Source organism: Lathamus discolor, chromosome 14 (genome assembly GCF_037157495.1).
Source record: "Lathamus discolor isolate bLatDis1 chromosome 14, bLatDis1.hap1, whole genome shotgun sequence".
NCBI lineage: Eukaryota > Metazoa > Chordata > Aves > Psittaciformes > Psittacidae > Lathamus > Lathamus discolor.
The window spans coordinates 4,301,022-4,328,878 of NC_088897.1; the positions used below are offsets into that span (position 1 = coordinate 4,301,022).

The 27,857-nt window shown below is 54.0% G+C and overlaps 2 protein-coding genes across 2 annotated transcripts; one reads left to right on the plus strand and one right to left on the minus strand.

The window, feature by feature from the left end:
* Positions 1-1,933: 1,933 nt before the first annotated feature.
* On the plus strand, positions 1,934-4,165 carry HSPB1 (heat shock protein family B (small) member 1). The gene is made up of 3 exons (XM_065694508.1): positions 1,934-2,572; positions 3,405-3,468; positions 3,835-4,165. Exons 1-3 carry the CDS (start codon positions 2,212-2,214, stop codon positions 3,992-3,994), a joined length of 585 nt encoding a protein of 194 aa, XP_065550580.1. The 5' UTR covers positions 1,934-2,211; the 3' UTR covers positions 3,995-4,165.
* Positions 4,166-6,489: 2,324 nt separating this feature from the next.
* Positions 6,490-27,816, minus strand: YWHAG (tyrosine 3-monooxygenase/tryptophan 5-monooxygenase activation protein gamma). Its single transcript, XM_065694564.1, has 2 exons — positions 27,520-27,816; positions 6,490-10,197 (listed from the first exon to the last, which is right to left on the minus strand). Exons 1-2 carry the CDS (start codon positions 27,604-27,606, stop codon positions 9,541-9,543), a joined length of 744 nt encoding a protein of 247 aa, XP_065550636.1. The 5' UTR covers positions 27,607-27,816; the 3' UTR covers positions 6,490-9,540.
* Positions 27,817-27,857: the final 41 nt, after the last annotated feature.

Below are 27,857 nucleotides of genomic sequence, written 5' to 3' on the forward strand. Positions count from 1 at the left end.
AAGGAACCAGGCTCAGCCACGCGCTGATTCACCAGCCCTTAGAATAGTGGAATCATGGAATGGTTTGGGTTGGAAAGGACCTTAAAGCCCACCCAGTTCCAACCCCCTGCCACGGGCAGGGACCTTCCACTAGAGCAGCTTGCTCCAAGCCCCATCCAACATCTCCAGGGATGCGCTGTGCCGGGTACCAGCCTGGAGTACCCCATTCACCCACCCCAGCTCCACTGGGCCCCTTCTGTGGTGCTCAGACCAGCAGAGCCGTTAGCAATGGGGTGATCAGGTAAGGAGGGGACACGCTCATGGCTCTCCACGGCTCAGCTTGTGCCTGTGGTAGGAGGAGGAGACAAAGGGTCCTGCTGCCCCGGGGAGATGAAGGGGATGAGCATCCCCATTATCCCTATGGGGATGATGACCCATTCGCTCCCCAAACCCATCCCACCCTACCCCTATCCCTCACAGCTCACACTGGCTGTGGGAGCCCCAAAACCCACCTTGGGGAGGGATGGTCCCCAACAACACCCACCCGGATTGAAGCCACCATCAGCGGCCGCAGCCCCCCCCAAGGCCCCCGGTGCAGCTCGTTGCAGCCCAGCCAGCACATCAGGGATCATTTCCAGTCTTCCTCTTTTACAGTGTCTGCGTCCCGCCGCGGAGGGAGCAAACTGGAACAAACTCTGTAGGGACACTGCAGTATTCTCCTCTCTCGCGCGCGCTCTCTCTCCCCCCTGGGTTGTGGGCTCAGCTGTAGACCCAGTGAGCTGGTTCCGTCACAATAAAATATACAGTATATATTGTAAATGACTCTGCTGGGCACCGAGAGCTTTATTCATAGCGGCTTGGGCTTGTCCAGCTCCCCAGGCCCATCCTCACCCTCTATCCCTGTCTCCAGGCACCCCTGCCTGGATGGGGGGAACCCTCTGGGAAGCCCCTCTGTGGGGCAGAGGTGTCCCTTTGCATCCTTGCTGTATCCCTGCAGCCCTCCTGGCTCCCCGCATCTTTCTCTGCATCCCTCCTATTTGCCTGCAGCCTTCCCACCCACCCCACCCCTCCCTGCGTTCCTGCCTGCATCCCCGCATCTTTTCCAAGCCTCCCATTTCCCTGCATCCCTCCCATTGGCCTGCATCCCTCCCATCCTCCTACATCCCTCCCTGCATCCTCCTATCCCTCCCATTTTCCTTCGACCCTCCCATCCCTCCCTGCATCCTTCTCTGCATCCCTCCCAGCTCTCCCCTTTCCGCACCCCTGCATCCCCGCCTGCATCCAGCCCCCCACTCTCTGCATCCCTCCCCTTTCCCCCACCGTTGCATCCCTTCACCTCCGCAGCCCCCCCGTCCTCCACCAGGCTCCCCCCCCACCCTCCCCAGCCTGTTCCAGCCCCTGTGGGGCTCAGCTCTGGGCTCTGCCCCAGACAAAGGGATCCCTCCCTACAGGGCTGAGGTGGGGGGGGGACGCAGAGGAGATGGGTCCCAGGGGCTGTCAGGATCGCTGGGCTGGGAAAACCGCCCTTCCCTGGGATCGGGAGCCTGGAGTCCGGCTGCGAACGGGAATCCCTTCCCGGGACGTGAAGAGCACCCCCCCACACACACACGAGGGGGCTGCTCCCTCCAGCCCCCCAAACCCCATCAGCCCTATCACCCCTCCTCGCCCGCCAGCCCCCAGGATGTCCTGCCACCCCTTCAATGTCCTACAGTCCCCCCTCAACCCCCATTGGGACTCCCATTGGTTGGAGCAGCACCAGCTTTGTGCTGGGGAGGTCCCCAGCATCAAGTCACGACATTCAGCGTCATGTCACGATACTGAGCACCACGGCTGTGCCCGGGGGCTCCAGAAGCTTCTGTCCGGTGGTGACGCAGCGGCTCCCGCACTGACTCACCCGCGGCGCTGGCCCGGCCCCAGCCCCTTCCCATCGCATCCCTGGGATGGCTCCGGGCAGGAGGCTGGGAGCGGCTCCAGGCGCCATCCATCACCCGAACCAGCCCGTGCTGGGGACACCTCCCTGGCACGGGAATGGGAACGGGGGGGCAGCCCCATCCCTGCGCTTCCCACCTAACGCGGCTGCGTGCGGCCGCCCCCATCCCGGCAAAGTTTCTCGTCCCTTCCCTGTGTCCTGCTGTGATTTCCATTAATAGCCAGCTGAGCCGCCCGCCTAAAAATAACCCCCCCGGCCGCCTTCATAAGGCCCCATAGTGCCGCCCCCGCCCCGGCAGCACCATGGCCGAGCGCCGCGTCCCCTTCACCTTCCTGCGCAGCCCCAGCTGGGACCCGTTCCGGGACTGGTACCACGGGAGCCGCCTGTTCGACCAGTCCTTCGGGATGCCGCACATCCCTGAGGATTGGTACAAGTGGCCGAGCGGCAGCGCCTGGCCCGGCTATTTCCGCCTCCTGCCCCGGGAGAGCGCGTTGCTGCCCGCTCCCGGTTCTCCCTACGGACAAGCGCTGAGCCGGCAGCTGAGCAGCGGCATCTCCGAGATCCGCCAGACCGCGGACAGCTGGAAGGTGACCTTGGACGTGAATCACTTCGCCCCCGAGGAGCTGGTGGTGAAGACCAAGGATAACATCGTGGAGATAACGGGTGGGTGATGAGGGGATGGGGGGGAAAGGGGTGGGAGGCGAGGGAAGGAAGGGGAAAAGGAGGTGGAGGGGAAAGGGAGAGGGGAGCAGAGGAAAGGAGAGGGAAAAGGGAAGGGGCAAATCAAGGCAAAGAGGAAGGCCCCTCGTTACAAGCTCAGTCTCGGGGTGCGCTCATGCTGCAGGTGTTACACAGGGTGCAGGCACCCCCAGCCCCATGTATTGACCCCTCGCTGTGCTCCCAGCCAGGATATGGGGTGTCAGGAGCCCCGCAGCCCCCCCGTGCTCCCCACAGCTCAGCCGAGGATGCTGTGATGGAGCCCAGACCCCATGGCACAGGGCCAGTGCTGCGCTGTGTGCCTGGTGGGGAGGGGGTCCACATGGGGTGGGACGATTCCCAACCAGCGGGATTGGGATGGCAGTGCCTGGGAGAGGCGGGTGCTCCATCTCCCACTGGGCTGGGGCACCAGAATGAGGGATGTGGGTCCCCTTTGGCACCGCGCTTTGCTGCCATGGGATGTGGGGGATTATGGGATCACAGAATGGTTTGGGTTGAAGGGACCTCAGAGCTCAGCCAGTTTCAACCCCCTGCCATGGGCAGGGACACCTGCAACTGGAGCAGGTTGCTCCTGGAGGGGTCCCACTGCCCCTGGTCCCCCCGGCTGATGTTAAGGTGAAGAAACCCAGGACAGGGGCAGAATCAGCCCTTCCCCAGTACCGGATGATGCTGGAACCTGGCGCGATGGGGCAGGGAAGGGTGATCGCAGGCACAGAGCCCATCCAAGCTCTGCTCATCCACCCAGCCCTTTCCAACCATCCCGTTTCCTTTTGCCCAGGCAAACACGAGGAGAAGCAGGATGAGCACGGCTTCATCTCCAGGTGCTTCACCCGCAAATACACGTAAGTACAGGGAGAGGGGAGACGGGATCCTGGCAGCATCCGTGTGTCACTGGGGACCTCTGTCCACCCTCCCATCCCCTCCAATGCCCCCTGGCCAAACTGGGGATGCCGCTCACCTAAACTGGGGTTAACACTCACCCAAACTGGGGATAACACTCACCCAAACTGGTGATGCTGCTCATCCAAATGGGAATGCTACTCACTCAAACCAGTGATGCTCCTTGCCCAAACCGGGGATGATGCTCACCCACCCTGCGGGTACCACTCACCCCAACTGGGAGCGTGCTGAGGCAGCAACGTGGGGCTGAGCATCGCACCCACCTGAGTGCTGGGTGCTGCATCCCTGACCCCATCTCTGCCCCACAGCCTGCCCCCCGGCGTGGAGGCCACGGCGGTGCGGTCCTCGCTGTCCCCCGATGGCATGCTGACGGTGGAGGCGCCGCTGCCCAAGCCTGCCATCCAGTCGGCAGAGATCACCATCCCCGTCACCGTGGAGAGCCAAGCCAAGGAGCCGGCCAAGAAGTGAGGAAGAGGAAGAGGAGGAGAAGCCGATGCCCCCCCCCACAAGCTGCATCCTCACCCCCATCCCTGCTTGCAGCCCCCTTTTTATTACTTTGTACTCGCCCCGTCACTGAGTGCCTTGAATCAATGTGAAGGAGCCGATAGAATCAGCTGGAATAAAGAGTGGTGAAAGAAACCAGGCCCCGTTCCCTGTGTCCCCATTCCCTGTGTCCCCCATTCCCTGTGTCCCCCATTCCCTGTGTCCCCCATCCCCAGTGCACCGTGGATGTGCTGGGGCAGGAGGGAACCACATCGAGTCCCTGCTCTGGCAGCGCTGGACCAGAGCATGGGATGGAGCTGCCCAGGGTCAATGTGGCCAAAGGGAGGGGCACTGAGCCCTGCTCAACAGCATGGGGCCAGCATCACAGGGACCCACATCCTGAATCTCTGTATCCTGCATATCCCACATCCCAGGTCCCCATATTCCAGCCTCCAGCATCCTGTGTCTTCACATCCCCGGTCTCCAAAATCTCTGGTCTCCGCATCCCAGGTCTCCAACATCCTGGGATCAGCATCCCGGTTTTGCACATCCTGGGTCTCTGACGTTCCAGGTCTCCCAAATCCTCTCTCCCACATCCCACATCTCCCACATCCCAGGTCTGCCGTCCCGGATCTCATCACCGGGGTTCTCGCCATCCTGCTCTCCAAAACTCTGGGTTGCATCATCCCAAAGGGAGAGACCCTTTGGGCCTCAGCACCCCAGTGCCACCATCCTGGATCCCTACATCCCTGAGGAACAAACACAGCCCTGGATCATGGGGGCCTGAGGGCAAAAGGGGCTTCATGGGCAGAAGCTCTGATCACAAACACCCCATCCCCGGCAGCATCCCCCTTCGTCTCACCCCATTGCCATGACCAAGGGGGCTGCACCCATGCGGTGGGGCTGGATGTGGTGTGGGTCAGCCCCAGTCTTGGTCCCTTTCAGCCCCATCTGGCCCCGTGCCCCTGTATGGAACCGGCCCTACATGGCTGAGGCTGGGCTCACGGCTGCGATGTTCCCGCTTGGATAAATCCCACTAATCCCCCCTGAGTCATCCTGGAGGCAGACAGTGACCTGGGAGGAATCCTGCAGCTGCGGGGCCCCTCTCCGGGTCCGGGGGGGGCTCCTTGTGCCCCCAGAGCCCCAGCCCCTCTGCCCCAGCAGTGCAATGAGTTTGGCAGGACTCAGCCCCAGTGTGGGGCTGGGGTCGGCTCCTGCTGGGGGGACCCCCCCTCCATGTGCATCACTGTGGGGACGGGTGACCATGGCAACCAGAGGGATGGGGATGGTTGCCATAGTGAGCAGCAGCCACCGGCAGCGCAGCCTCGGGGGGATGAACACCAACCACCCCTTCCCGGCCCTGCATTCCTGCCTGGAGTGGGGCCGGTGCACTGAGCTTGGCAGGACTCCTGCCTCCTGAGGGGGCATCCATCCGGCAGGGATGGGAGAAGGGCTGGGGGTGCCCTGCACATGGAACACCCCATTGTAGGGCTAAATCCTGCCCAGCAAGTGCTGAGAAGGCGCCTGCCTCCGGACTCCCCCCTTCTCTCTCTGCCTCTCCCATGCATCCCTGGGGTACACGGACACATGGGCGTCCCTGATGCCGCATCCCAGGGGATCCATTTCCTCCTCCAGATGTGTGAACCAGCCCCATCAGCGAGGGGAGCTGTGGGTCAGGATGGGGAGATGCGGGGATAACCCAGGCTTGGGGGGTGCTGGGCCAGGAAGGGGTCCTGCATGCACAACACCCCCTGGGCAGCCCAGTGGCCATGAGCCTGACGATGCCCCGCCAAGAGCACCCCATAACCTCTCCCATGGCCAGGCCACGCAGGGCTGAGCCCATGGACCCCTCTTTACCACCCCATGGGGCTGCTGCAGCCCCTTCCCATGGGTCCATCGAACCCCCCCCCCCCCCCCCCCGGCTCCATTGCAGGGCCCATGAATCAGTTTCAGTTTATGGCTTCCAAAGGCAGGGAATATTTTTACAGCGTGAGTCACCGCAGGCGGCTCCGAGTGGAAAAACCATGGGGAGGGAGGGAGGAAGCACCCACCAACCCCCTGCTCCTATGGGAGCACCCAGGGGCCATCCCCACGGCATCCCCCAAGCCGGGATCATAGAATCATAGAACAGTTCGGGTTGGAAAGGACCTCAAGGTCATCCAGTTCCAACCCCCCTGCCATGGGCAGGGACACCTCACACTAAACCATCCCACCCAAGGCTTCATCCAACCTGGCCTTGAACACCGCCATGGCGAACCATTAACCCCCAGGGACGCAGGGCGTCGTGGAATGGGTTGGGTTGGGAAGGGCCTTAAAGCTCATCCAGTTCCAACCGCAGGGAATGTCCCATTGGAACCCCAAGCCCCATCCAAGCCGGCTTTGGCATGGCCCCATTTCCCTCCATGCTTATGGATGATGAGGAATGGGATGAAGGAAGCCCCCCCATCACCCCGACGCAGGCGAGACCAAGGCGGCAGCGCTTGACGTCAGATCTGTAAGTTTATTTGCTCAATGTACGACGGCTACATAATGACTCACATTCATGATATTCCATCACTGAGGAAAAAACCGCGAAGGATGGTCCGTGTGCGAAAGGATTCCTTACAGAAACACGGAGGCGGGGGGGGACGGGGCGGGGGGGGGGGGGGGGGGGAAGAAGAAATCACTGATTTCGACCTTAAAAAGAGTTTCACTGCATAACATGACGAAAAGCACAAACAAAGGCTCATTCAAAGAACACAGTCATTGTTCTCCTACACTGCGATAGTTATAGTTTCACCATGACGAACACCAGACATTAAGGTTAAGCTAACACTGGTGTCTTCTTTTTTTGCCTTTTTTTTTTTGTCTTTTTTTTTGTTTTTGTCTTTTTTTTTGTGTGGTTTTTTTTTTTTTTTGTCGCTGTTTTCCTGTTTTCGGAACAAAATAAAATCCTATAGAATCGCATGTCACTAGAGCAACACCCAGAACAGATCAGTTTGGTACGATCACGATCGGGAGAGAGCAAACTGTACCCCCCAGAAAGGAAAAGGCAGGGAAAAGAAAGGAGAGAGAAAAAAAAAAAGAAAAGAAAATAAATTAAAAACCCGAAAAAAAACCCAAACCTTAAAAAAAATTGGGGTTTGAGGACTATTTTGTCATAGGAATACAGAACATCTACAGTATAAGTTAATAAATTTCAAGCTACTGTATAGAAATACGACACTAGCATGCACAATATTGTATCAATAGAGTAATGGAGCAGTAATCAGTTCACTGGAGAGACAGTATCATAGGCAAGTGCATCTCTTAGAAAACCAAAGAAACCATTCAAGCTGCTTCAAAAATCAAGCCCCTGACCCCCAAACTCCCTTTTGAGCCCTCTTGTGCCATCTCTCCTGCGGAAGTTTCCTAAAGCAGCCAGAGCAGAAGCCAAAAAGAAGGGAAATGAAAGGAAAAAGGCCAAAAAACCAAACAAAAGAAGAGATAGGTTTTGTAATTCCAGTAAATCACTTCCAAATGATAGAGCTGGGACGATGCTGCTCATGGGTTGAGCAAAGGAAGGTAAGAAGCTTAAAGCCATCTTCCAGCCCATGGCACCGCGAGCATCCCGCCATGGGATGCTGCTCATGGGCTGTGCTGCCGGGCAAGACCCTGTGTGTGGAGGCATCCCAATCCAAACCAGCTTTACCAGCATCTCCACGGCATTACCCGGAGCACAAGCACCGGGCTCTGCTCGCTCCGCAAGGAGTCGGGATAGCGGCTTTATGTGACAGTGGGGAGCTGGAGCAGCATCCCCGTGTGCAAGCCATGTGTGCAGCACCACGGCACCCTGCTTTCGGAAGGGACAGGGACAAAGCCTGTTTCTAAAGTGGAATCAAACATGCAGGAGTGTGGGGTTTCCCTTCGATGAGCCGGAGGGCGGCAGTGAGCTTCCAACAGCGATGGGGGAACTAAAGCGAGAAGTAAGTTTACTCCGAACAGGGTAAGTACTCCCTGCTAAGCAACACGGATGTCCCATTTCCCACCCCCAGCCAGATCAGCCTTGGGAAAAGACTTTGCTAAGAAGAGAACTAAGTTCCTGGGCTCCTGATGGGCGATAGAAATGTCTATGATTGTAGCTCTTCCCGTTAGGGATTTCTCTACCATGTTAGTTTCTAAGCTCCTGAAGTTCACTCATTACACCACAAGCTTCCCCAGGAGAAAGGAAAAACGCACCCGGCTTCCCTGGTGACAAACAAGGGAGCCTGGGTGCCAGGGATCTGCTGACAAACCTCATGGTACAGTGGGAGAAAGTCAGGCAGAAGTGAAATGGCAGTGCAATCCCTGAGGAAGCAGCTGTGGCACCTTAAAAATCAGGATGGTCTTTTGAAATACCAAACACAGTACATGACATACAGACCTGAATGCTCTTTTTTATTATTTTTTTTATTATTATTATTATTATTATTATTTATTATTTAAGTGGCATTTCTTTGTTAAGTTTAAACACTTCCCCCTTGTCTAATTGAAGTTCTTACACCTTTTTGCTGTGGACTTGGAAAGAGTTGAAACAGCCGCTAGCCAAGCACCTGGTATAAGCTGTTGACCAAAAAACTAGAGCAGCTTTGATGTTCCTCAGGCGGGCGGTCTTCTTGCCTTGGGCCACACAGAATAGCTAAAGCCAGTCCACAGGCGAGGACTGATCAGGAAGGCAAGCCAAAAGAACTAGCAAAGAAGAAAGAAGAGAACACAAGACAATCAAAAGGCTTGATGTCATATGGCTGTAATGTAGAGATACTGTAAACTGCAATTTAGTGTTAATACTGCCAGCTACCCTAAGAAATACCTCGAACCAAAAGAAATCACCCAGAAAGATGGGATGGCCTAAACCCCCGAGCTCTGCGAGCCCGGAATTCTTTAGTTCTTAATTCCTTCTGGATGTGGGGATTTGAGGCTATGCCCTGCCAGGCAGAGCGCCGCAGAGAGATGCCCCGCGACGGGGGACGGACACACGGCACTTGGACTGCGGAAACAAACGCACAAAGCCTTACTGGAACCACACAACTCCTGACTGGAACCACACAATTCCTTACTGGAACCGCACAATTCCTTACTGGAACCGCACAATTCCTTACTGGAACCACAGAACTCTCTTTTTTGTTTGTTTGTTTGTTTACTCTCCTTGTGTTCCTTTAGAAAACGAGGGCCATTCCATCCACACGAATTCATCTTAAAACCCCTTTTTTTTTTTTTATGTGTTTTTGTGTTTGATTTCTAGCAATAAAGTTAAATTAAAGACAGCTCCACTTGTATTAATAATCTACAGAACAGTCCATATGCCAGTGAGGCTGCTATTCCATTACCAGCACAGCCAGCCTGACTTCCACTAGTGGTGTTTTGGCAAAAATGTCAACGAGGCAATCAAAGACAGGTAGTGGGGGGCCTCCCTGGGAAGGGGTCCCCTCCCTTGTCCCCCCCCCACCCCTGACACCCCCCCCCACTCGTGGGAAAAAAATAAAGACTGCAGTAGTTAGCATCAGCGTGCGGCTGCCAGTCCATCGCGGGGGGGTCTAGTTGTTGCCTTCACCGCCGTCGTCGTCTTGCTGATCGCTCGTCCAGAGCGTTAGGTTGTCGCGGAGGAGCTGCATGATGAGCGTTGAGTCCTTGTAGGAGTCCTCGTTGAGGGTGTCCAGCTCGGCAATGGCATCGTCGAAGGCCGTCTTGGCCAGGTGGCAGGCCTGCTCCGGAGCGTTCTGGATCTCGTAGTAGAAAACGGAGTAGTTAAGCGCCAGCCCGAGCCGGATGGGATGGGTGGGCTGCATGTGCTCCTTGCTGATCTCATGGGCTTCGCTATAGGCTTTCTCCGAGGACTCCACCACGGTCGCCCTCTTCTCACCGGTGGCCACTTCGGCCAGGTAGCGGTAATAGTCCCCTTTCATCTTCAGGTAGAAGACTTTGCTCTCGTACTGCGTCTCGCTGCAGTTCTTGATCAGGTAGTTGTCCAGCAGGCTCAGCACATCCTGGCACACCGCTTCCAACTCCTTCTCGATCTTCTCGCGGTAGGCACGGACCATTTCTATCTTCTTCTCATTGCCGTCGGCAGAGGTCTTCTGCTCGATGCTGCTGATCACTCGCCAGGAGGAGCGCCGTGCCCCCACCACGTTTTTGTAGGCGACGGACAACAGGTTCCTCTCTTCGTTGGACAGAGGCTCGTTCAGCTCCGTCACCTGCATCAACAGAGGGAGAGACAAGAGAGACATGTGGGTTAAGCCCCAATAACTTGATGTCCCCATCGCATGGTCGGGTGTTCTCATGTATCTCTAAGCAAGACGCAGGAGAAGGCAGCCAGCTTGCAAAGTCCTGCTGTCATCCAGCATCTGCTCCCATCCCAGAGAGAGCCAGCTGGGAAATCACACCGTGGTCCAGTCCCTCAGCAAAAGGGGTGGGCTTGGTTTTATTCCAGGTATTCTCCAGCTCCTAAAGAGTATTCCAGAGTGAGAAAAGTCTTCTAGGAAAGAGAAACCTTCCACCTGTGGGATTAGAGTTGGACTTGGTGATGAAGGTGAGAGGGACAGGCAAAGCAAGAGGGTGGAAAAGGTCTACAGTCACGAGCCAGCCGCACGGATTAACAATACCGTAGCTACAGGGTGCTCAGCTTTCCCACAAGCACATGCTTCTGAGATGCCTAAAGAATACGTTAGATGTTAAAATTACAGCCGCCTTAAGGTATGTGCACAGATAAGGACTTAAAAGCTCACATGGTTAAGAGTATGTTCTTCCCACACAGGATTTTCTCTGTTGAAGATAAGTGTTGATGCACAGCATCACTTCTACCTGCAGCAACAGGGAGCTTGCAGAGCACAGAGCCACCTCACAAGCAGGCTGCCAACCACCACCTTGGCCAGTTCAGCTACTGGGAGGCATCCTACTTGATGCTGCAGTCATCTCACTGCAGCTCCCACTAACCACCTTTAGTAGCCCGGGAAGGGCTCTCATCCCTTGGAGTGGGTGCAGCAGGCAGGCCGCTCCATACAGCTACTCTGCTGTTTAAGCACACAGCCCTGGGTTGTGTGTGATGTGCTGCTTCCTGCAGAGGCTCAGCACAACTGCAATGTGCTAACTACCCCTGGCATGTTGTTTATGTGCTCTTTCCAGCCTGCCTTGTGCTCTAAGTTCGGAGTTCGAGCTGTCTGTATTGCTACAGGACTTTGAAATGACTCCGTTCTTCCCTCTGAGTGACACCTGCACAAACATAAATAAGAGATGCTGTGAGGTTAGGGACATCTTTGAAAGCTGGTGGAGTACTGCAGGTGCCCCCCTGCCCTGAGCTTATGGATTGCCTACCCTTGGAGATACTCAAAACTCCATGAGGTTAATCAGGGTCCTGTCCCATGTAAGCTGCCCTGCTTTGAGTAAGGGAAACCATGGAAACATCCAGAGATCCCAGCCTGCCTTATCCTCTTACCTTTCAAATGTAAACGGAGTGCCCAGCACCAACAGCCACACAAGACACTTGCTGACTCCAACAGCTCCCTGTCCTAACACTGGTTCTGAAGGCTGATAACCACAGGAGGCTTTTAGCAAGACGCTCTCTAAGCAGAGATACCAGTTTTAAGTGTGCACCAAGCAGGTGACTTTAAAGCTGCCCTCCAGCTATGTCTGCAGATACTTATCACTGCAGAAAGAAGGAGATTTACCTCCTCCCACCAGAAGAGTCTTGCTGGAGGCCAGATTTATTACAACTACAGGGAGTTCCGTAGGATTAGCTTTGCCATAAACATTTTAAATTCGAAGCTATTAATCATTATGGAAGAAAGTTGCCTGTCAAAATCCTTCCAACAAACTGCCTGACAGATGGAAGGTACCACCTGCGGAGAGAGCAGGTTCCTCCAGGGAGCTCTGCAGGGAACTCACCGAAGCAGAAAGGGAGCCTTGTTAACTGCTTCCTAGCAGCAGCCAGGCTCCCAGAAAGGCAGAGCACTGCAGCGATGCACTGCAGAGGAACCACATAACATGGCCAGAGACAGGGACCATATCCCTCAGCACTAGGAGAGGGAAGGGAAGAGGCTGCAGTGCCACATGTATTTCAGTTTGCAATTGAGCTGAGAGAGGAAGAAATGAAAACCATCTGGCACTTGCATTCCCAGCAGGAAGAAATGCAAGATGCCCAGGACACCAGGTATCAGACAGCAACGGTATGCTTAGCTGCTTTCATCAGGGAGTCACTGGAAGGTGGAAAAGATGTATCCCAGGTGAAGCTGCCTTTGACAACTGCCATCATCCCAGAACCTCCCTGCCACGTTGCAGATGCTGCTGCCCACTTGATTGCTGAAGGCTGCACTGGTGTCTTCTGCCATGGATACACTCTGCACTCCAGCATGGAACTGCAGTCCCTGCCACGGTGCTTTTGCCAGCAGCTCCATATGGGTGACTGTCTCCAGCAGAAAACCATCCAGAAACCACTGCAGCAACTCACCAAGTGGATGCAGGTCTGTGCCTTCACTGCAAGCCTGCGCTGGCCAACCAAATGCTGCTTGTCGTGGTTTAAACCCAGCCACACAGCTCGTCCACTCACTCCCCCCACTTTTCTCCCTCTTTCTTTCCTTCCCCCCACCACTTCCCTGCTCCCGGAGGGATGGGGAGGAGAATCGAGAGAATGTAACTCCCACAGGCTGAGATAAGAACAGCCCAGTAACTGAGGTATAACACAAATCACTACTGCTACCACCAATGATAATAATGATAAAGGAAATAACAAGGGAAGAGAATACAATACCACCGCCAAACGAGTTCGATCCCCGCAAAGAGAGCCCTTGCCCTTTCAGGTAACTCCCAGTTACCTCCCTGGGCATGCCGTGCTGTGGTATGGAATACCTCTTTGGATACCTTGGGTCAGGTGTCCTGTCTCTGCTTCCTCCTGGCCTCCCCTCACCCCTGGCAGAGCAGGAGGCTCACAAAGTCCTTGGTCAGACTAAACATTACTGAGCAACAACTAAAAACAATTGGTGTTATCAGCTCTGTTTCCAGGCTGAAAGTCAAAACACAGAGCTTGCACCAGTTACTATGAAGGAGAAAAACTGACTGCTACTGCTGAACCCAGGACACTGCTTTATCCTTAAAACTGCAGGATACCACCGCAAAGCGAGTTCAATCAAGCCAGAGGCCAACCAGCAAGCTCTGATATACTTGATTTATAGCATTGCACTGAACGCCTGTGGTGCGACATCAATAAGGCAATATCCTGCATCAGGCCTGGATTCATCAGGCCTGGATTAGGTTGCAGTGGTCTCATTACAAGCCCTTTTGGGGAATTTCTGCTCATAGAATCATAGGATAGTTAAGGGTTGGAAAGGACCTCAAGATCATCCAGTTCCAACCCCCCTGCCATGGACAGGGACACCTCTCACTAAACCATCCCACACAAGGCTTCATCCAACCTGGCCTTGAACACTGCCAGGGATGGAGCACTTAAAACCTCCCTGGGCAACCCATTCCAGTGCCTCACCACCCTAACAGGAAAGAATTTCCTCCTTAGATCCAATCTAATCTTCCCCTGTTTTACCCATTACCCCTTGTCCTGTCACTACAGTCCCTGACAAAGAGTCCCTCCCTAGCATCCCTATAGGCCCCCTTCAGGTACTGGAAGGCTGCTCTGAGGTCTCCACGCAGCCTTCTCTTCTCCAGGCTGAACAGCCCCAACTTCCTCAGCCCATCTTCGTTTCCAGCATCCAGATTAATATTAGCAGAACATTCCCCTTTCTTAACTCAGGCCCTGGAAGGGCAGCACCCTCACCAACCCTGTGAGCATCAGGTCACCTGATGCCATTCCCAGCACTGTTGCATGAAGCTAAAGACCAAATATCCAAAGCAAAGCCTCAGTTTGGCATTGAGTTTGGCAGGAACACAAAGGCACCAGGCTCTGCCTGGAAGTCTCACTGCTCTCTGGGAAGCTCAGTTAGTTGGGAGTATTACTTCCCTGGTTGACAGCAGAGGAAAGCAGAACTAAGCAGAACTACGAGCAGTAACTACTAGCTACTCAGCACCACGAACCTCAGTAACTCTCAAGCCTCATTTCACTCCCGTGCCCCTGCACATCGGGGCAGGAGATGCATGTGGCTGAAATGGAGTCAAGCCTTGCATGTGGCACGAAGTGCTAACAGCTAGCCCACACGCTCACACAGCTGGAAGCCTGACAGATGCAAGTCTTTAGCTATTCTGAAGGGAAAAATAAGAAGAAAATAGACCTTTTTCATCCTCCTTTCTGCTTCTCCCCCCAAGCAAGCCCAGCCACAAGAGTGGCTCTTTATCAACGCAGAGCAGCAGGAGATGTCAGCCATGGTGCTTCTCATTTCCCTGCTAGTCTGTAGGTAACAATCTTACTTGCAAGAGCTTCCCCTGTGCCCTGTCACCAGACGTGACACACGTGCCAGAGCCAGACCCTTCACATGCTGCAGGCAGAAGCCCTGCCTAAGGGCAGAGGACACCTCGCCATGGAGCAGCCTGCATTGACAGGCTTTGGCTTGGAGACACGCTCCATCACCAAGCTTGAGAGTGCTGCCAAGTTCCAGTCTCACCGGTTCCTGCAGCCTCTCAGGGTGCAGTGTCTGCACCACCAAGACTCAAGTGCCCTAAAGCTGCAGAGGCAGTCCAACAGCTCCCACTGGACAAGAACTACTGAAATTGAGGGTTTCTCCTGCTCGAGAGCGCAGAGGTTTGTACAAAGCAAAGCCCCTGACCTGCAGCAAGGCTCTTCAGAGGCTCTCCCGATCTCCCTGCTGCAGCAGTGGGCTCTGACTCAGCACTCGGCCCAAAACCTGGCACGCTGCTGGCATGCCCAAGTGTCACATCGCAGCCAGGGCAAGGCTCAGCCTCGGGCGAGAAGCTGCAACAAACCTGCCCCTCACGGCAAGGTCCATGCTCGCCAAAGGCCAAAGGCTGGTCCCATTGCACCTTCTTTCCATAGCATCCTAATGAGCACGCTTTGAGACCTACAAGGAGGTTTGCTCTCAGTCAGTGGCAGGCTAGTTTGCTTACAGGGTTTACTCCAGGGCTCTTACAGTCCACTTTGCACCTTGCACCCATAGGTCTGAAGTAATTTCTGCATACACCACGAAATAACCATTTTTGAGGTCCCTACAGTAGCTCCAAAGGAGGATTTTGGTTTAGCTGTTTATTCTCATACACGTTTCACCTGATTTTATAACTAAGTGCCCACCCATTTATGGCTCCTACCTAGCTTTGATGAATTATCTTAAAGCATACAGCAGAGCAAGCTGAGCATACCCAGGGCTTCTTCCCTGAGGAATGCCATCAACATTTTACAGTTTAATCCACGTTCTACACCTCAACACTTCTGCTTTTGGGATTGCCCGAGTCCCTGAAGACTTGAGGTATCTACAAAGGAGAGAGACAACCATGAGAACCTCCAACCGCCCAGTGAGAATGGCTGTTGGGTATCAGAGCTCCTCTTCCACCAGGATACACAACAGCCATCTCCTCCTCTGCACTTGTCTTTCCTCCATTCTATCTACAGCTCTGCACCATGTAATTAAGCATGTTATCTCCCAGCAGAAACCCTTGCTTGGAAGTGACACTGAGGCCTGGCCTAAAGGTCCCCTTTCCCATTTCATTCTTCTTTTTAAAAGCAAATATGCATTTGAAGCAACTTTCTGTCCAGAAATCCCATCACTGCCATTCTTAGCTGCTCTGAAGCCACTAGCAAGGGGTGCAACTAGCACACAATCACTTCAGGCTCAAGGAACTCATAACATTCACGACTACCTGCAGCCACGCCAGCTTCAACCTATCTCTAGCCATTGTCTCGTGGTGGGACCCCATCACCCATCTGCAAGCACCCGCTTCAGCAGCCTGAGGGTCATTTTGGAAGCGACACACCAGACACACTGTTTTATCACCCCCACCTCACTCTACATTCAGCTTCTGAAGAAATGCCTGCCCCCGAGCACATTAAACGTTCACCGTACCCAGTGGCCTCGTTACAGTCATGATGAGATGTTGCACAACCCAGGCAAGAACAGCTTCTCCTTGTGCACTCCAGAGCGAGCTGCCCTACGACACCATCGCAGCAGTCGCAAAGATGCTGTTTTTCAGCACTGTCCTACTTTGGCACAAAGTAGGCGTGTGTTAAACCAGACCTAAATCTAAAATCTCACCAGATTGCACTGGTTTGGGTCTATTCCTCCCCCTGCCTTCTCCCCCACGTCATCCTCCCAAAGTGGAAGTAACACCATCACTACCTTCTCTCCTTGCTGACTCCTTCCACTGTCCTCTCTCCTCGTGGTTGATCTCAGTGTGGCCAAGACAATTTTCAGCTGCAGGTCAAGCCCTTCTTCTCATCTCAGACAGGACCAGAAAAGCACAAGCAGGCTGCGGGCAGAAGTCTGTTCCCCACTGCTGTCTCATTTGATAGTTTCAGTATGAATAACCCTATGCTAGTTTCCACTTTTTAAGGTGTTGGGGCCAGCACTCAGTGCAGGAAAGCAGTCAAAGGCACGTGGGATGGGTCTGCCATTACATTTTAAATTGCTCCGAGTGCATCAAGGACCAGTGTCTGCAAAGATTGTTAATTGCTTATAGCATCTCCAAGGCTACTTAAGCACTCCAGACACTGATGAGGATTTCTGCATGCTCCTACTGCTAACAGAGGCTTTCATCCCACTCTGGAGCCTTTATTATTTGACTTTGAACCACCCAAGACAAAGTCTTCAGATTGTGATGGAGATGTGAAAGCCAAGAGCTCATTCATGTCATTGCCCTCTGTAGCTTAAGAGCTACTTAAACCAAATTGAATTCCATTGTGCCACACACAGGTTTGATCAGCCCTTGGAGCCTGCACATCTACTCCTCTTCAGTCTGGCTCTGCTGGATTTCAGCTAGAGAAGGAGCAAGTTTCAACTACTTGGGGCATTCCTGCATGTAAAAGGTTGTAAGGGAGCCAAGGCAAGAAAGCCAGTGACAATGGCAGAGTGCTGAGCTCTATCCTGCCTCTGGTAGCAGCATTTCATATGCCAGCCCTTATCTGCAGTGCTGCAGTCTCAGCATTCGGTCTAACGGCTCAAGTCTTTCCTGCTGCAGAGCACCTGGGTGCCAGCGATTTGCCTCACCACCTTCTGCTGCAGCTCTGGAGATAAGGCCAGCACAAGGGAACATCCTCCTGCCTTCCATGCGTGGCTTCCAGGCATGTTGCTAGCCCTTGCAATCTGCCATGGCTAAGTTGACAGAAGGTGAACCCAGACACATCACACAACCAGCTGAAAGGAACAATCCCAGCTTGGGCACCACGTAGGCTCTTCAAGTGCATCAGTGCAGAGCTACAAACTACTTCTCAATTAGCACTGCAGTGTCTTGTAGCTGCTCCTATGGCTGGTACCTGCTTTTTGAGCCATTAAGGAAATATGCCCAGGCTGGTCTTATTACCACTCTGATTCTCCTTAGCCTTGCTATTAAAGAAGATGAAAATCTGTTTCACTGTCTTGCTGCCACTACCCAGGAAAAGCCCTTGGGAATAAAGCAGTCATCTTTGTTGGTCTAGTGCCTTCCTACCACCAGATGGAGAGAGCAGCAACTCAAACCACATCAGTCCTAGCATTTAAGAGGACCGTCGCTCAGGGCTCATCACACCGTCTCCAGCAGATGGGATACCAGCACCTTTGCCTCCTAACTACAAAGCAACAGAAGGGATGCCAAGCTATTCCCAGCCCAAGGCTGGCAAGCTTCATCTGCCTACTTCTGTGTTTCTGCAAGCCCCTTAGCAGCAGCCCGAGAACACCACCCTTCTCCACAGCTTGGGGAGATCTCCTGCCTCCTCCTGTTCCCTTCCATGCCACATGGAAGACCAGTGCCACTGCATGGAACTGCCATGAGAGCTCAGATGTGCTCCTGGAGCATGCCACAAGCTTGAGGAGCTCACAGTAGATCCTTTGGAAAGGAGAAAGCTATAGGCTTTTCTGGGCTGCATTAGACGTCTCCACGTGCAAGCTGAAAAGCTCTTGGAGAGTAACTGCAGCTCTTCCTTTAAAACATTTCTGCACATGTTTTAAAGACTCGGGGGTCTTTTCCATTCAAGCATTATTCTTCTTCAGAAAACTCCATCCACTCCCAGGCTTTTCTAGCTGAAGCAGACATCCATGGCAAGCCCACAGGCCATTTCTTGGTCAACACAGGGGAAAGCTATTTGTTTCCCCTCCAATTTATGGCAAAACAAAGCCAAACTAGACAGACTTCAGGGACATACTAGATAAATGGACCAAGTTTTTTGCAAGGAGGGTATTCAGTGCTGCTGGGAGCATGAGCTGCTTAAAGACTTACCTCACAGCTTCTCAGCATGCTAATCTGGCTCAGATGTTACTGCTTTCCTGCTCACCTCCAGCCCCGCAGCCAGGCAGGAAGCACCCTGCCACCAGATCATCAAATCCTCCCCGGAGCTTCAAGTGCCAGGGCTTGTCCTTAATCAGGGGCTCAAAAACTGACGCTGTACCCATGACCTCTATTCACTTGAGCCAAGCAGGGAGAGGAGAGACGATGTGCCACGGGCAGGACACCTTGGGAAAGGTTGAGAGCAAGTTCTGGTTGCTGAGCGAGCCCGCTCCCAGCTCTGCTGGAGCAGGATGAACTGGGCACTTCTTGGCTGCTTGCACGGCTTCCTCCTGCATGGCACAGCCGTGCTCCAACAGGATGAAATGGGAGAAGCTGCAACCATGCAAACAACTCCCTGCAGCCAGCCTGTCAGTTTAACCGCTTCGTGTCATTACCCCAAAGGCTTTGGGCTTGGTGCACATCTGAAATATTCAAACACCCCAAGATCTTTTGCTCTGCAGAACCAGCAGCTCCTGTGTTTCACCACATTAAACAAGAGGCTTTGCAGAACACCCAGGTGGACTGCAGCATGCCAGCTCCACCATAGGCTTCATTTCTGCATCAGTGAGGAAGGTGATTATCCCTCCAGATGTACTTTACCCTCCCACTGCTTCAGGGATTTCAGGCTTGATCTTACACACCTCTAGCAAAGGCAATTTTATCTCATTTCTTCACTGAACGTGCAGAACAGAACGTTTTTGCTCTGGCAGCTTTCTGGAACACTGCAGCCAATATTACATTGCAAGAGGGTCACTTTACTGTTCTAGATTTGACTGTGGGTTTAACCGCCCTCGCCTGGCTCCAGCTACCTCCTCCCAGCCCTCTTTTGAAGCCCAAGGGACTAAGTACCACAGATTTGATCTCAGAGCATCACAGGTGACAGAGCCCCTCAGGCACAGACATCTTGACAGCACCAAACACAGGGAGCCAAGCTCCCAACTTCAAGGTAATGAAATATTCATCCCATCTAACAAAGCCCAACAGCATAAAGGCAAAGCTGGGGTGCCTTCCTCAGCTGGGAGTAAATCAAAGGCTGTTAATCCCCCCCCAAGTTCTCAATCACTGCTGAATATTAAGCATCAGTCTTTCACAAGTCCAGCTCTCCTACAGCATATCTGTTAGCATAGAGCACAGCAACAGCTTCTCCTAACTACTATTAATAAACTCCATGCTGCGGAGCACCATGACTGTCCAAACAACACATCCATCAGCAGCCTTGTTTGAGGCTGAGGCTTGTCGCTGTTGTTTTCTACAGCCTGGCTGTAACCATCTTAGAGAGGAGTCAGAAGCACACTGACATGCCAAGCGGCTCTGCCTGGTACGTAAGCAAAGATACATCCCAAGCAAGCCAGCCCATCCAGTAAGATCAGAGGGAATTTGCAAACAATTAAGGAATGGTTTGTACTTTGAGCCTCTGCAGACTTGGGTTCGTCCAAGTGCAGCTGCCTTAAACACCCATAGACTGACTCAATTCCAACATCTCCTTTAGGGAAGAAAAACATTAAGTACTCTAATCCTTAAGCTGAGGATCGCTTTAAGGGAATCTCATGCCATCATCAGTGACATGTTCTCTAGTTACTCTCCTGCTATTAACTAATGCACTGCCTTTGGTCACTAGATCACTAGTTTTGTGCCAAAAATCAGGTTTGGTTAACACCTTATCGAGCATGTGCTGGGTTACTCCCGAGATGTGACTAAATCTGGGTTAGCAGAGAAAAACCTGAGACTGGGGGGAAGTTTGCATTTAAACAGGCAGACAAAGGCTTTTGTTTCAGCAGCTACACAAAGGCACCGCTTTTGAGAGTCAGCCTCATCAGTGTTTCCTGCAGCCCGAGGACTGCTGCCTCATCATTTCAGCTCTGCTTTCCAGAATTTACCATTTCTGGGCATTTCCAGCCCCCACCAAGCAAACAGCCAGGGTGAGACTCCTGGGAGAGCCCCAACCCTTGTGCTCCAGCAGCTCTGGCCCACTGGAGGGGCTGGAATGCTGCGGCAGCTCAGGCTTGCTGTCATTGTGCATTAGGAGAAGCTGGACAAAGGCATTGTGCTGCTGAGCTCCTCCCCAAGACAGGCTCCCCACCAGAGCCACGGGTAGGAATCCAGCACCTTGATATCCAGGCTCTGGAGAAAGGAGACAAGCTTCTTACTTTCAAGGAAAGAAGAACAGAATGGAAGTCCTTTTGTCACTGTTTTCTTTCATTTTAGGATGAGAAGAGGGATTTTGCTCATTAGATGAAGCAGCCAAGGGGGACAGAGAGGAGAAAGCTGTCTGTGACAGCACTGGCCATGCCCAGCACCAAGTTACACAAACCCCACAGCCAGCTGGTTGTGGGTCTATATCCTTCCCCTTTCCTGCTCGCTCCAGACCAAGTGCAGATGTGTGAAGTCCCCCATAGCTACTAAAGGCTGCTCTGCTTTGTAGGGGCAAGGTGGGAGAAGGCAGAAGCAGAGAGCAGGAGGGACCTCAGCAGTGCTATATCCTACATGGGAGAGCACCTCCATGCTCCCCTCACAGCCTCACTCATCTTGCAGGGTCCTCCACCACCCATGTGTAAACACTGTGCAAGCCATGAGGTGGGCTCCCACAAAGCCATCGTCTGTTCCCTCATCTGCAAAGACCTAAAGCTGCACAGGCATAGCGTTTTATCTGACTACCACCAGTGTGAAACCGTCCATGGCCGTTTATCTCAACAGCATCTTGAAGCCGAGCCAAAGGTTTCAGAGGTGGAAACACAAACCCACCCTATCTTCACCAGCTCAGAGGCAAATCCACAGCTACTTCCCCTTTGTTTCAGCAGACGCTAAAATGGGTTTCCAAGCTGTCACTTCCCAGTGGTGACCATTGCTTGCAGAACCAAATTGAGTAAATACCTGCTCCTGTTTTCATTATCTTGCTGGTTTCCAGACATCACGTTGCCAGCTGTCTGCAGACATGTGAATCTAAGAGGAGGGAGTCAGGGAGATTTCAGTCAAGGACAAGTTATGTTAGTTACCTTTCTAGTGAAGAACAGAGGCTGGTGAAGGCTTTCAGCCTTCCAGAAAGAAATAACAAAGGCCTGGAAGCAAAGGAAAGAAGGGCTGAGCTGGCTCCAAGCCAGTTAGACCAAAACCACTTGTAACAGCATTAGCTTTGGAAAAAGCTATCTTGAGTTGTAGAGCACTGAAGTGTTGAAGAATGCCTGGAAATATCAACCAAAGACAACCCAAGCCCTGCATCACAGCTTTGCCACCGTGAAGCAGAAGATGATGCCTGTGCCCTAGTGAGGTGGGCAATGGAGAACTGCTTGGGGAGCCAGGCAAGTCCTGTTTCTCTGGGCTTTGCACCACAGTTATTCCAGTACACATTCACGTTTCACTGGCAGCCGCAGGTCAGGAGGTAGAACTGGGCAGAAAAGGAGAGGGCAGCTTCAGATCTGCAGATCCTACCTGCCCGAAACACCAACCCTACTGAAGAAAGGCTCCCTCAGGCCAGACTATAGGCATTTTCCAACCTGCTCCTCCTCTGTATCCGCCTCTGAACACCCGGGTGTCTGGCTGGGATGCACCAAGCACCTAGCTCTAGTGTGAACTAGTCCAACAGTCCTTTTTGCTCTTCCCTGCTAGATTGGTATCGAGATCCCAACATGCTACTCACTACTGGCAGCTGGACACACAAAAGCTTGGAATATGTGCTCCTGCATACAACCTCCTATGCATCCGTTTGCACATGGTTCACCTAGCATGAAGCTGCACAAAAGAGTTCAGTTGTAGAGTTCATGTATTGTACCCTGCCAGATTCATCACCATCCATGGAGGTTCCTCCGTGATGCGAAGTCATTGCTACCACCCTCCTCTCCCAGCCTCTGTTCCATCACCTATACCTTAAAGATACATTTGTTCTTGTATCCTCAAGAGTCACAGCGAGTGGATCAATTCCTAGCTACAGGTATGTATCAATCAAAGTGACAAACGTGCCAAGCATATCTCATCTTTTCTGATACCTTCTGGCATGAAGATGTGCACACACTCAAGGCTTCACCCTACCCAGAAGGGCAGTTCCACAACACCCAGATGGGCTGGCTGGCATGTGTTGTCCCAGAGCATCTACTGAACCCAAGGGAGCACAAACTCCTTAGAGACTCAAGACAGAAGACTGTATCCAAGGTGAAGACTGCTCACCAGTAGGACAATACTAGAGGCCTCTGACAACAGAAGCTTACAAAGCTCCTACCAAGCTCATTTTGCCCTTCATCAGCACAGCTTAATCCCACCCTGAATGGCACAGACCATCCCATAGGAGTAGTTTAGTGGGAGGCAGAAAAGCAGCCCGCTGATCCTCCATCTATGCACCATCCTGTGCACACTGACCTCTTTCTTCATCTCAGTCCTAACTGTGCTACAGCCAAGCATGTGATCACTGCACCACTCCATAGCAGGGTAAGTCTCAGCACGTGTGCTCCAGGGGTGCAGGTTTCAGTTCAGAAAACACTTCTGGAGCTGAAGTTCTGCGATTGCCCTTAAATTGCTGTTCTGTAGCTTCGAGCAAGCCCAGGTTCACAGCACCAGTGCCCAGAGAGTCTATTCTAGAGAGCACCTTTGGGATCAGCTGGTGAACAAAGCTTGGGCAGACAGGGCTTGTCCATACACATCACAAGCTTACCTGGTGCTCAAAAAAGACCAACTACAAAAAACCTCAAACAAAAGAGCAAATACTAGAAACCCAATGAGACTCTTGGAGCCAGCCATCTTCAACCACATTCAACCAGATCGACACAGTCCCCACCAACCTTTTCGCACTTTCAGGGCCGGCCACCATCCATAAGATCTGGCTAAGCCCAAAACATGTAGGAACTCTTGGAGAGCCCTTCCTTGTCCAAGAGCTTGACTGTTTCCCTGTACCCCAGACACCTGCAGAGCATTCAATTCTCTATCACAGTCCCACTATCATCTTTGTTCAAAGACCTATTTCTAACCAAACCCACGCCTGGCTGCTACACTTGGTCAACAGAAAAACCCGGCATGGTTCACAAGTGGCCTTTCCTAAAGCACATAAAGACTTACCAGGAGCTCAATGGGGAGTTTCTAAGAGCTCGAGCTGCTGAAGGCTCACCAGTTAACACAGTTCCTGTGTTCAGTGTCCACTGCACTCGAGTACAGGGCACTTAGCTACCTGCCCATGGCTTGGGTGCAAATGTGCAACTCAGCCTACCACTACAAGGTCCTGAGGGTGCTTTACAGAGAGATAACCCACGCCAAGAACCATTAGGAGGTTGGAAGCACAGCGGGACAGCAGCCACCCTGCCCTGACCCTGTGGGCCTCCGGGAAGGAAGCCCCGGTCTCTGCTTGTGGATAACACTGCCGAGAACCACCCCATCACTCAGGTCTGAACAAGCCCTCATTGCTAAAGGGCAAGAGGACTTCTCTATGCCTGCTCCTCTGTAAGTAAGAACAAGCTGGGAAGCACGCAGCCATATGCTGTAGTGGTCCAAGAGGCACCATGAGGCTGAGCAGCATCTTGCTTGCACAGGGGGGCAGCAGCAAGAGCATCGATGTAGTCATTAGATGCCAACATACCCCCTCCACTTCAGCACTGGAAATGGTTTCTGCAGAGCCTTCCCCAGCCTCCCTGGGAAGTGCTACTACATTCCTTGCTCCCTTCCTACCATCACAGATGGCCGGCCCAGCACTCCTCCTGGAGAAGCCTTCCCACCTCACCCTTTGTCTTGTCTACACTGCAGAGCAGAAAACAGCTAATCATCCCTGCCCCGCTCCCCTGGGGACCTGCAGATAGGAGGGATTTGTGTTACTCCTGCTCTTCCCAAGGGCGAGCCTGTGTGTGTGTGAAGCCCTGCTATCTGTGCTAACCTGGTCACTGGATGTGGTGGGTGATAGCCTGCCAGGCTGGTGAGCACCATGGCAGGGAGCACAGTGCCAGGGAAGGCCTGTGGTTACCCACATTTGCTCCTCTCCTCCACCCACAACTGCCATTTACTGCACCAAGACCCAGTTGTGTCTAATGCTTGGGCAGCAGCCATCTGCCTTTCAACAGCTCCAACCTTCACCCCAAATCAACCCACCACAGCCCATGGTCCCCAAAGTCAAGCGGCCACATGTTCCACTCGCAGAGGACCTTCAATGGGTTCAAGGACTCTGCCATGTGGCCCCATACCTCCATGATGCATAGGTGCAATGACAATCCTCCCCCCAGCTTTTTCAGGCGAGTTACTGCAATTGGCTTGCTTGTTCTCCTGCACATCCTCTCTCACCCCAGAGGTCTACAGGGATACACATGCTCTGCTCCCCAGGCAGGGCAAAAAAGCCTCCAGCAGCATCACTGCTCCCCAGCTAATGGATATTGATCCACAGCCCTGGTGCTGGGCTGGACAGAAAACTCCTCATAAAGCTGAACCAGACAACCACAGCCTCTGCAGGCAGCAAAACCCCAATGAGCTGGGAAGGAGACTGCCGATGCTGCTTGAGCCCCGCATCAAGTGGGCTGGCAAGCCCAAGGCAACAGCTCCCAACTGACCAGCAAGGTGCATTCCTGCTCTCCAATGCATGGTAGGGCTGACTGTACCCCCAGACAGTGACAAGAGACATGACCAACATCATGCAGTCATACCCTGGACCAATGGGCTAAGCCCCACATCCTTCCCTGGTGCAGCATCACCTCCTGCTCCTGCTGGTAGGCGACGGGACCATCTGCTATGTTTCACTGACATTCCCCAGTGAATCTGTCACATCTGGGGGCTGAAGGACCAGCCCCACTCCTGCAGCAGCAATGCAACTGCATGCACCAACCAGGGGCACTGGCACAAAGCATTTGCAGCAAGGAAGGAGCCAGAACTTATTATATATATGGTATTATTTGGAAGAGAGTGCTGGGATCCTGTACATCACTATGGCAAACAGCAGCGGATGAATCAGCAGCCAGAAAGGGGCCCAGTACACCATTTCCATTTCAAACCACTACAACAGCCAGCACAGGCTCTGAGCAGGCAGGGCTGAGGCTGGCAGAACAATGCCATGTCACCACCAGAACGCTCAAACTGCAGGAGAATGAACCTCCTTTACACCCATCACAACCACAGCAGGCTTAAGTGAAAGCCGTGTGGCATTCCCCAGCAAGGTGCTCGGGAAGCAGCTAGCTTTAGAGGGTGGGAGACAAACCGGCCAAGAGCTGGGGGATGCTTCTGCATCACCTTCTCTAGACGCAGCCCGCATGCTCTCTGCTACCACCTGGGTGCATTGCAGCTTGGACCATGGCATATGACATCACTAGGCGTTGCTACGGAAATGAGTGCGAGGTCATCAGCCTCCCGCACAAGCGGAGCTGGGGACAGGGACAGGGAGGACCGGGGCTGACGTGCCCGGCACCACCGCCCGCGCCCCCGGCTTCGGGCAGCACGGAGCAGCAAGGAAGAACAAAAGCTCTGCCTTTTGTTTGCCGTGGTGGCGGGAGGCGGCAGCTCTCCTGCTGTGAATCGCTTCCTTACGGAGACCCGTAAGCGGCGTGAGCCTCGGTTACTGCTTCGCCAGGGCTAAAAGGGAATAAAACACAGAGATCATCTCCAGCACCAGCCCTGGTTTAAACACCCAGCAGGCTAGGGACATTGCCTGGTGGGAATACTGCACCGCGGCTGTGCATCCCAGGCATATCCCTGTTGGCTTTGTCATAGCGGCTGCATTATCCGTAGGAAATGAGCTGTAGGATGTGCTCACACAGCAGGCTTTGCTTGGAAACGAACAGATGCCGTTATCAGAAAACACTATAAAAGCCATAGCGCAGCAAAGGAATAGCCCCGGCTGGTTTAATATGATAATATCATTTTCCCATTATCCATATTTCATTCCTGGATAAGCCATCTCCTCCCTCCCCGTGCTCAGGCTGTGACAGTTTTGTCTGCTTTGATCAATGCAAGGTTATTGACAAAATGGTGCAATATGGGCAAACAGAGCTGCACCCACGGCAGACTGCGACATTCCTAGATCAGCATTCCCCCCCCATCAGGCAGGGAGGACACCCCAGCTCCTCGCAAAGGTTCAGACCTGACTAAGAAGACAAACATAAAGCACAGTTTTCCCCTTTAAAGCACCCCCTCCCTCCCTCCACCCAGTCTAGCCTCTCTGCAATATGACAAATGCAGAATCTTCTGGAATGACTTGATCCTGCCTCCCACGATTGCTTTGTTTGCAAGATCAGATCAGAGATACGGGGCTTTTCTTTTTCCTCCCTTCTTATATTGTCAAAATGTCAGGATTGAAGGGGAGCCGTTCAGTGTCACAAATCAGATCAGCCTGCTATACGCAGAGTCTTTATTTTAAGAGCGTGAAATGAATACAACATGACTCAATTCATAAATCTCCAACCAAGTGCAGTAAAAATAAAAGAGCTTTGACAGCGAAAGGGCTCCCGATCTCTGGGGCCACGAGCACACCCCAGCCTCACCGACCGCGCACGGGAAGGGATGCACGGGAGCCACGGGGAGGTATTCGGGCAGTGGGGAAGAGGTGTGCGTGCAACACCCCCCCTATTCCCCACCCCACAGCCTTGCCCCGTTGGGCTGGGCAGCCCCCCAAGTGACCGCTTGGGGGGGGGTGGGGGGAGGTTGCACCCTGTGCCCCCCGTGCTGGCGCAGGGCAGGGAGCAGCAGTGGGGATGGGAGCACACAGGGGATGCGTGAGGCAGGGAGGGGGGCCTGGTGTGGGGTGAGAGAAGGGATGGGGCAAAGGGGTGATGTGTGGGGCAGGGAGGAGGCTCTAAGGCAGGGGAGAGCATAGCGGGGACAGAAGGGCAGAGGAGAGGATGTGGGGCGGCACAAGAGACAATGCACGGGGGCTCTAGGGCAGGGGAGAGCTTGCGTGTGGGGCTGCGGAGGGGACACCAGAGCCGGGCAGAGGATGCGTGGGGGGCTCTAGGGCAGAGGATGGAGATGTGGGGAGAGCAACGCGTCCCTGGGCAGGGAAACGCAAAGGGATCGGGACACGGGACCCGGTACCGGGGGAGGCGCAAGGACCGGAGCCGCACGGAAGGACGGCGGTGGGGCCCGCAACACCCCCCCCCCCCCACCCACCAACCCCGAGCCCTGCGCCCACCGCGGGGGGCAGCGCGGGGAGGGCGACGGGAGCACGAACCCGCACCCCGGGAGCGGGCAGCGGGAGGGGAAGCCCCGGGCCGCGGGACGGCACTCACGTTCTTCATGGCGGCCGCCATGTCGTCGTACCGCTCGGCTTGCTCGGCCAGCCGGGCCTTCTGCACCAGCTGCTCGCGGTCCACCATCTTCGCGGGGCCGGGGGTAGGGCGAGGAGGCTGCGGGCTCCGGGAGGAGGAGGAAGGAGGAGGAAGGACGAGGAAGGGCGGTAACGGGAGGAGGAGGAGGAGGAGGAGGAGGGCGGGCGGCGGCTCCTGGCGCTGCTGCGGCTGAGGCGGCGGCGGCTGCACCCGGTGCTGTGCGCGCGCCGCGGGCCACCACAACCCCCCTGCGCCCGGGCCCGCCCCCCCCCCGGGCCCCGCCCCTGCACCCCGCAGCT

What these genes read in the sequence shown, in the direction of transcription:
- YWHAG (XM_065694564.1), bottom strand. Translation starts at nt 27,606, where the DNA reads ATGGTGGACCGCGAGCAGCTGGTGCAGAAGGCCCGGCTGGCCGAGCAA. An exon ending in TGGCGGCCGCCATGAAGAAC is followed by an intron (nt 10,198 to 27,519) that starts GTGAGTGCCGTC and finishes CTGTTGATGCAG; the next exon opens with GTGACGGAGCTGAACGAGCC.
- HSPB1 (XM_065694508.1), top strand. Translation starts at nt 2,212, where the DNA reads ATGGCCGAGCGCCGCGTCCCCTTCACCTTCCTGCGCAGCCCCAGCTGG. An exon ending in TAACATCGTGGAGATAACGG is followed by an intron (nt 2,573 to 3,404) that starts GTGGGTGATGAG and finishes CCTTTTGCCCAG; the next exon opens with GCAAACACGAGGAGAAGCAG. An exon ending in TGCTTCACCCGCAAATACAC is followed by an intron (nt 3,469 to 3,834) that starts GTAAGTACAGGG and finishes TCTGCCCCACAG; the next exon opens with CCTGCCCCCCGGCGTGGAGG.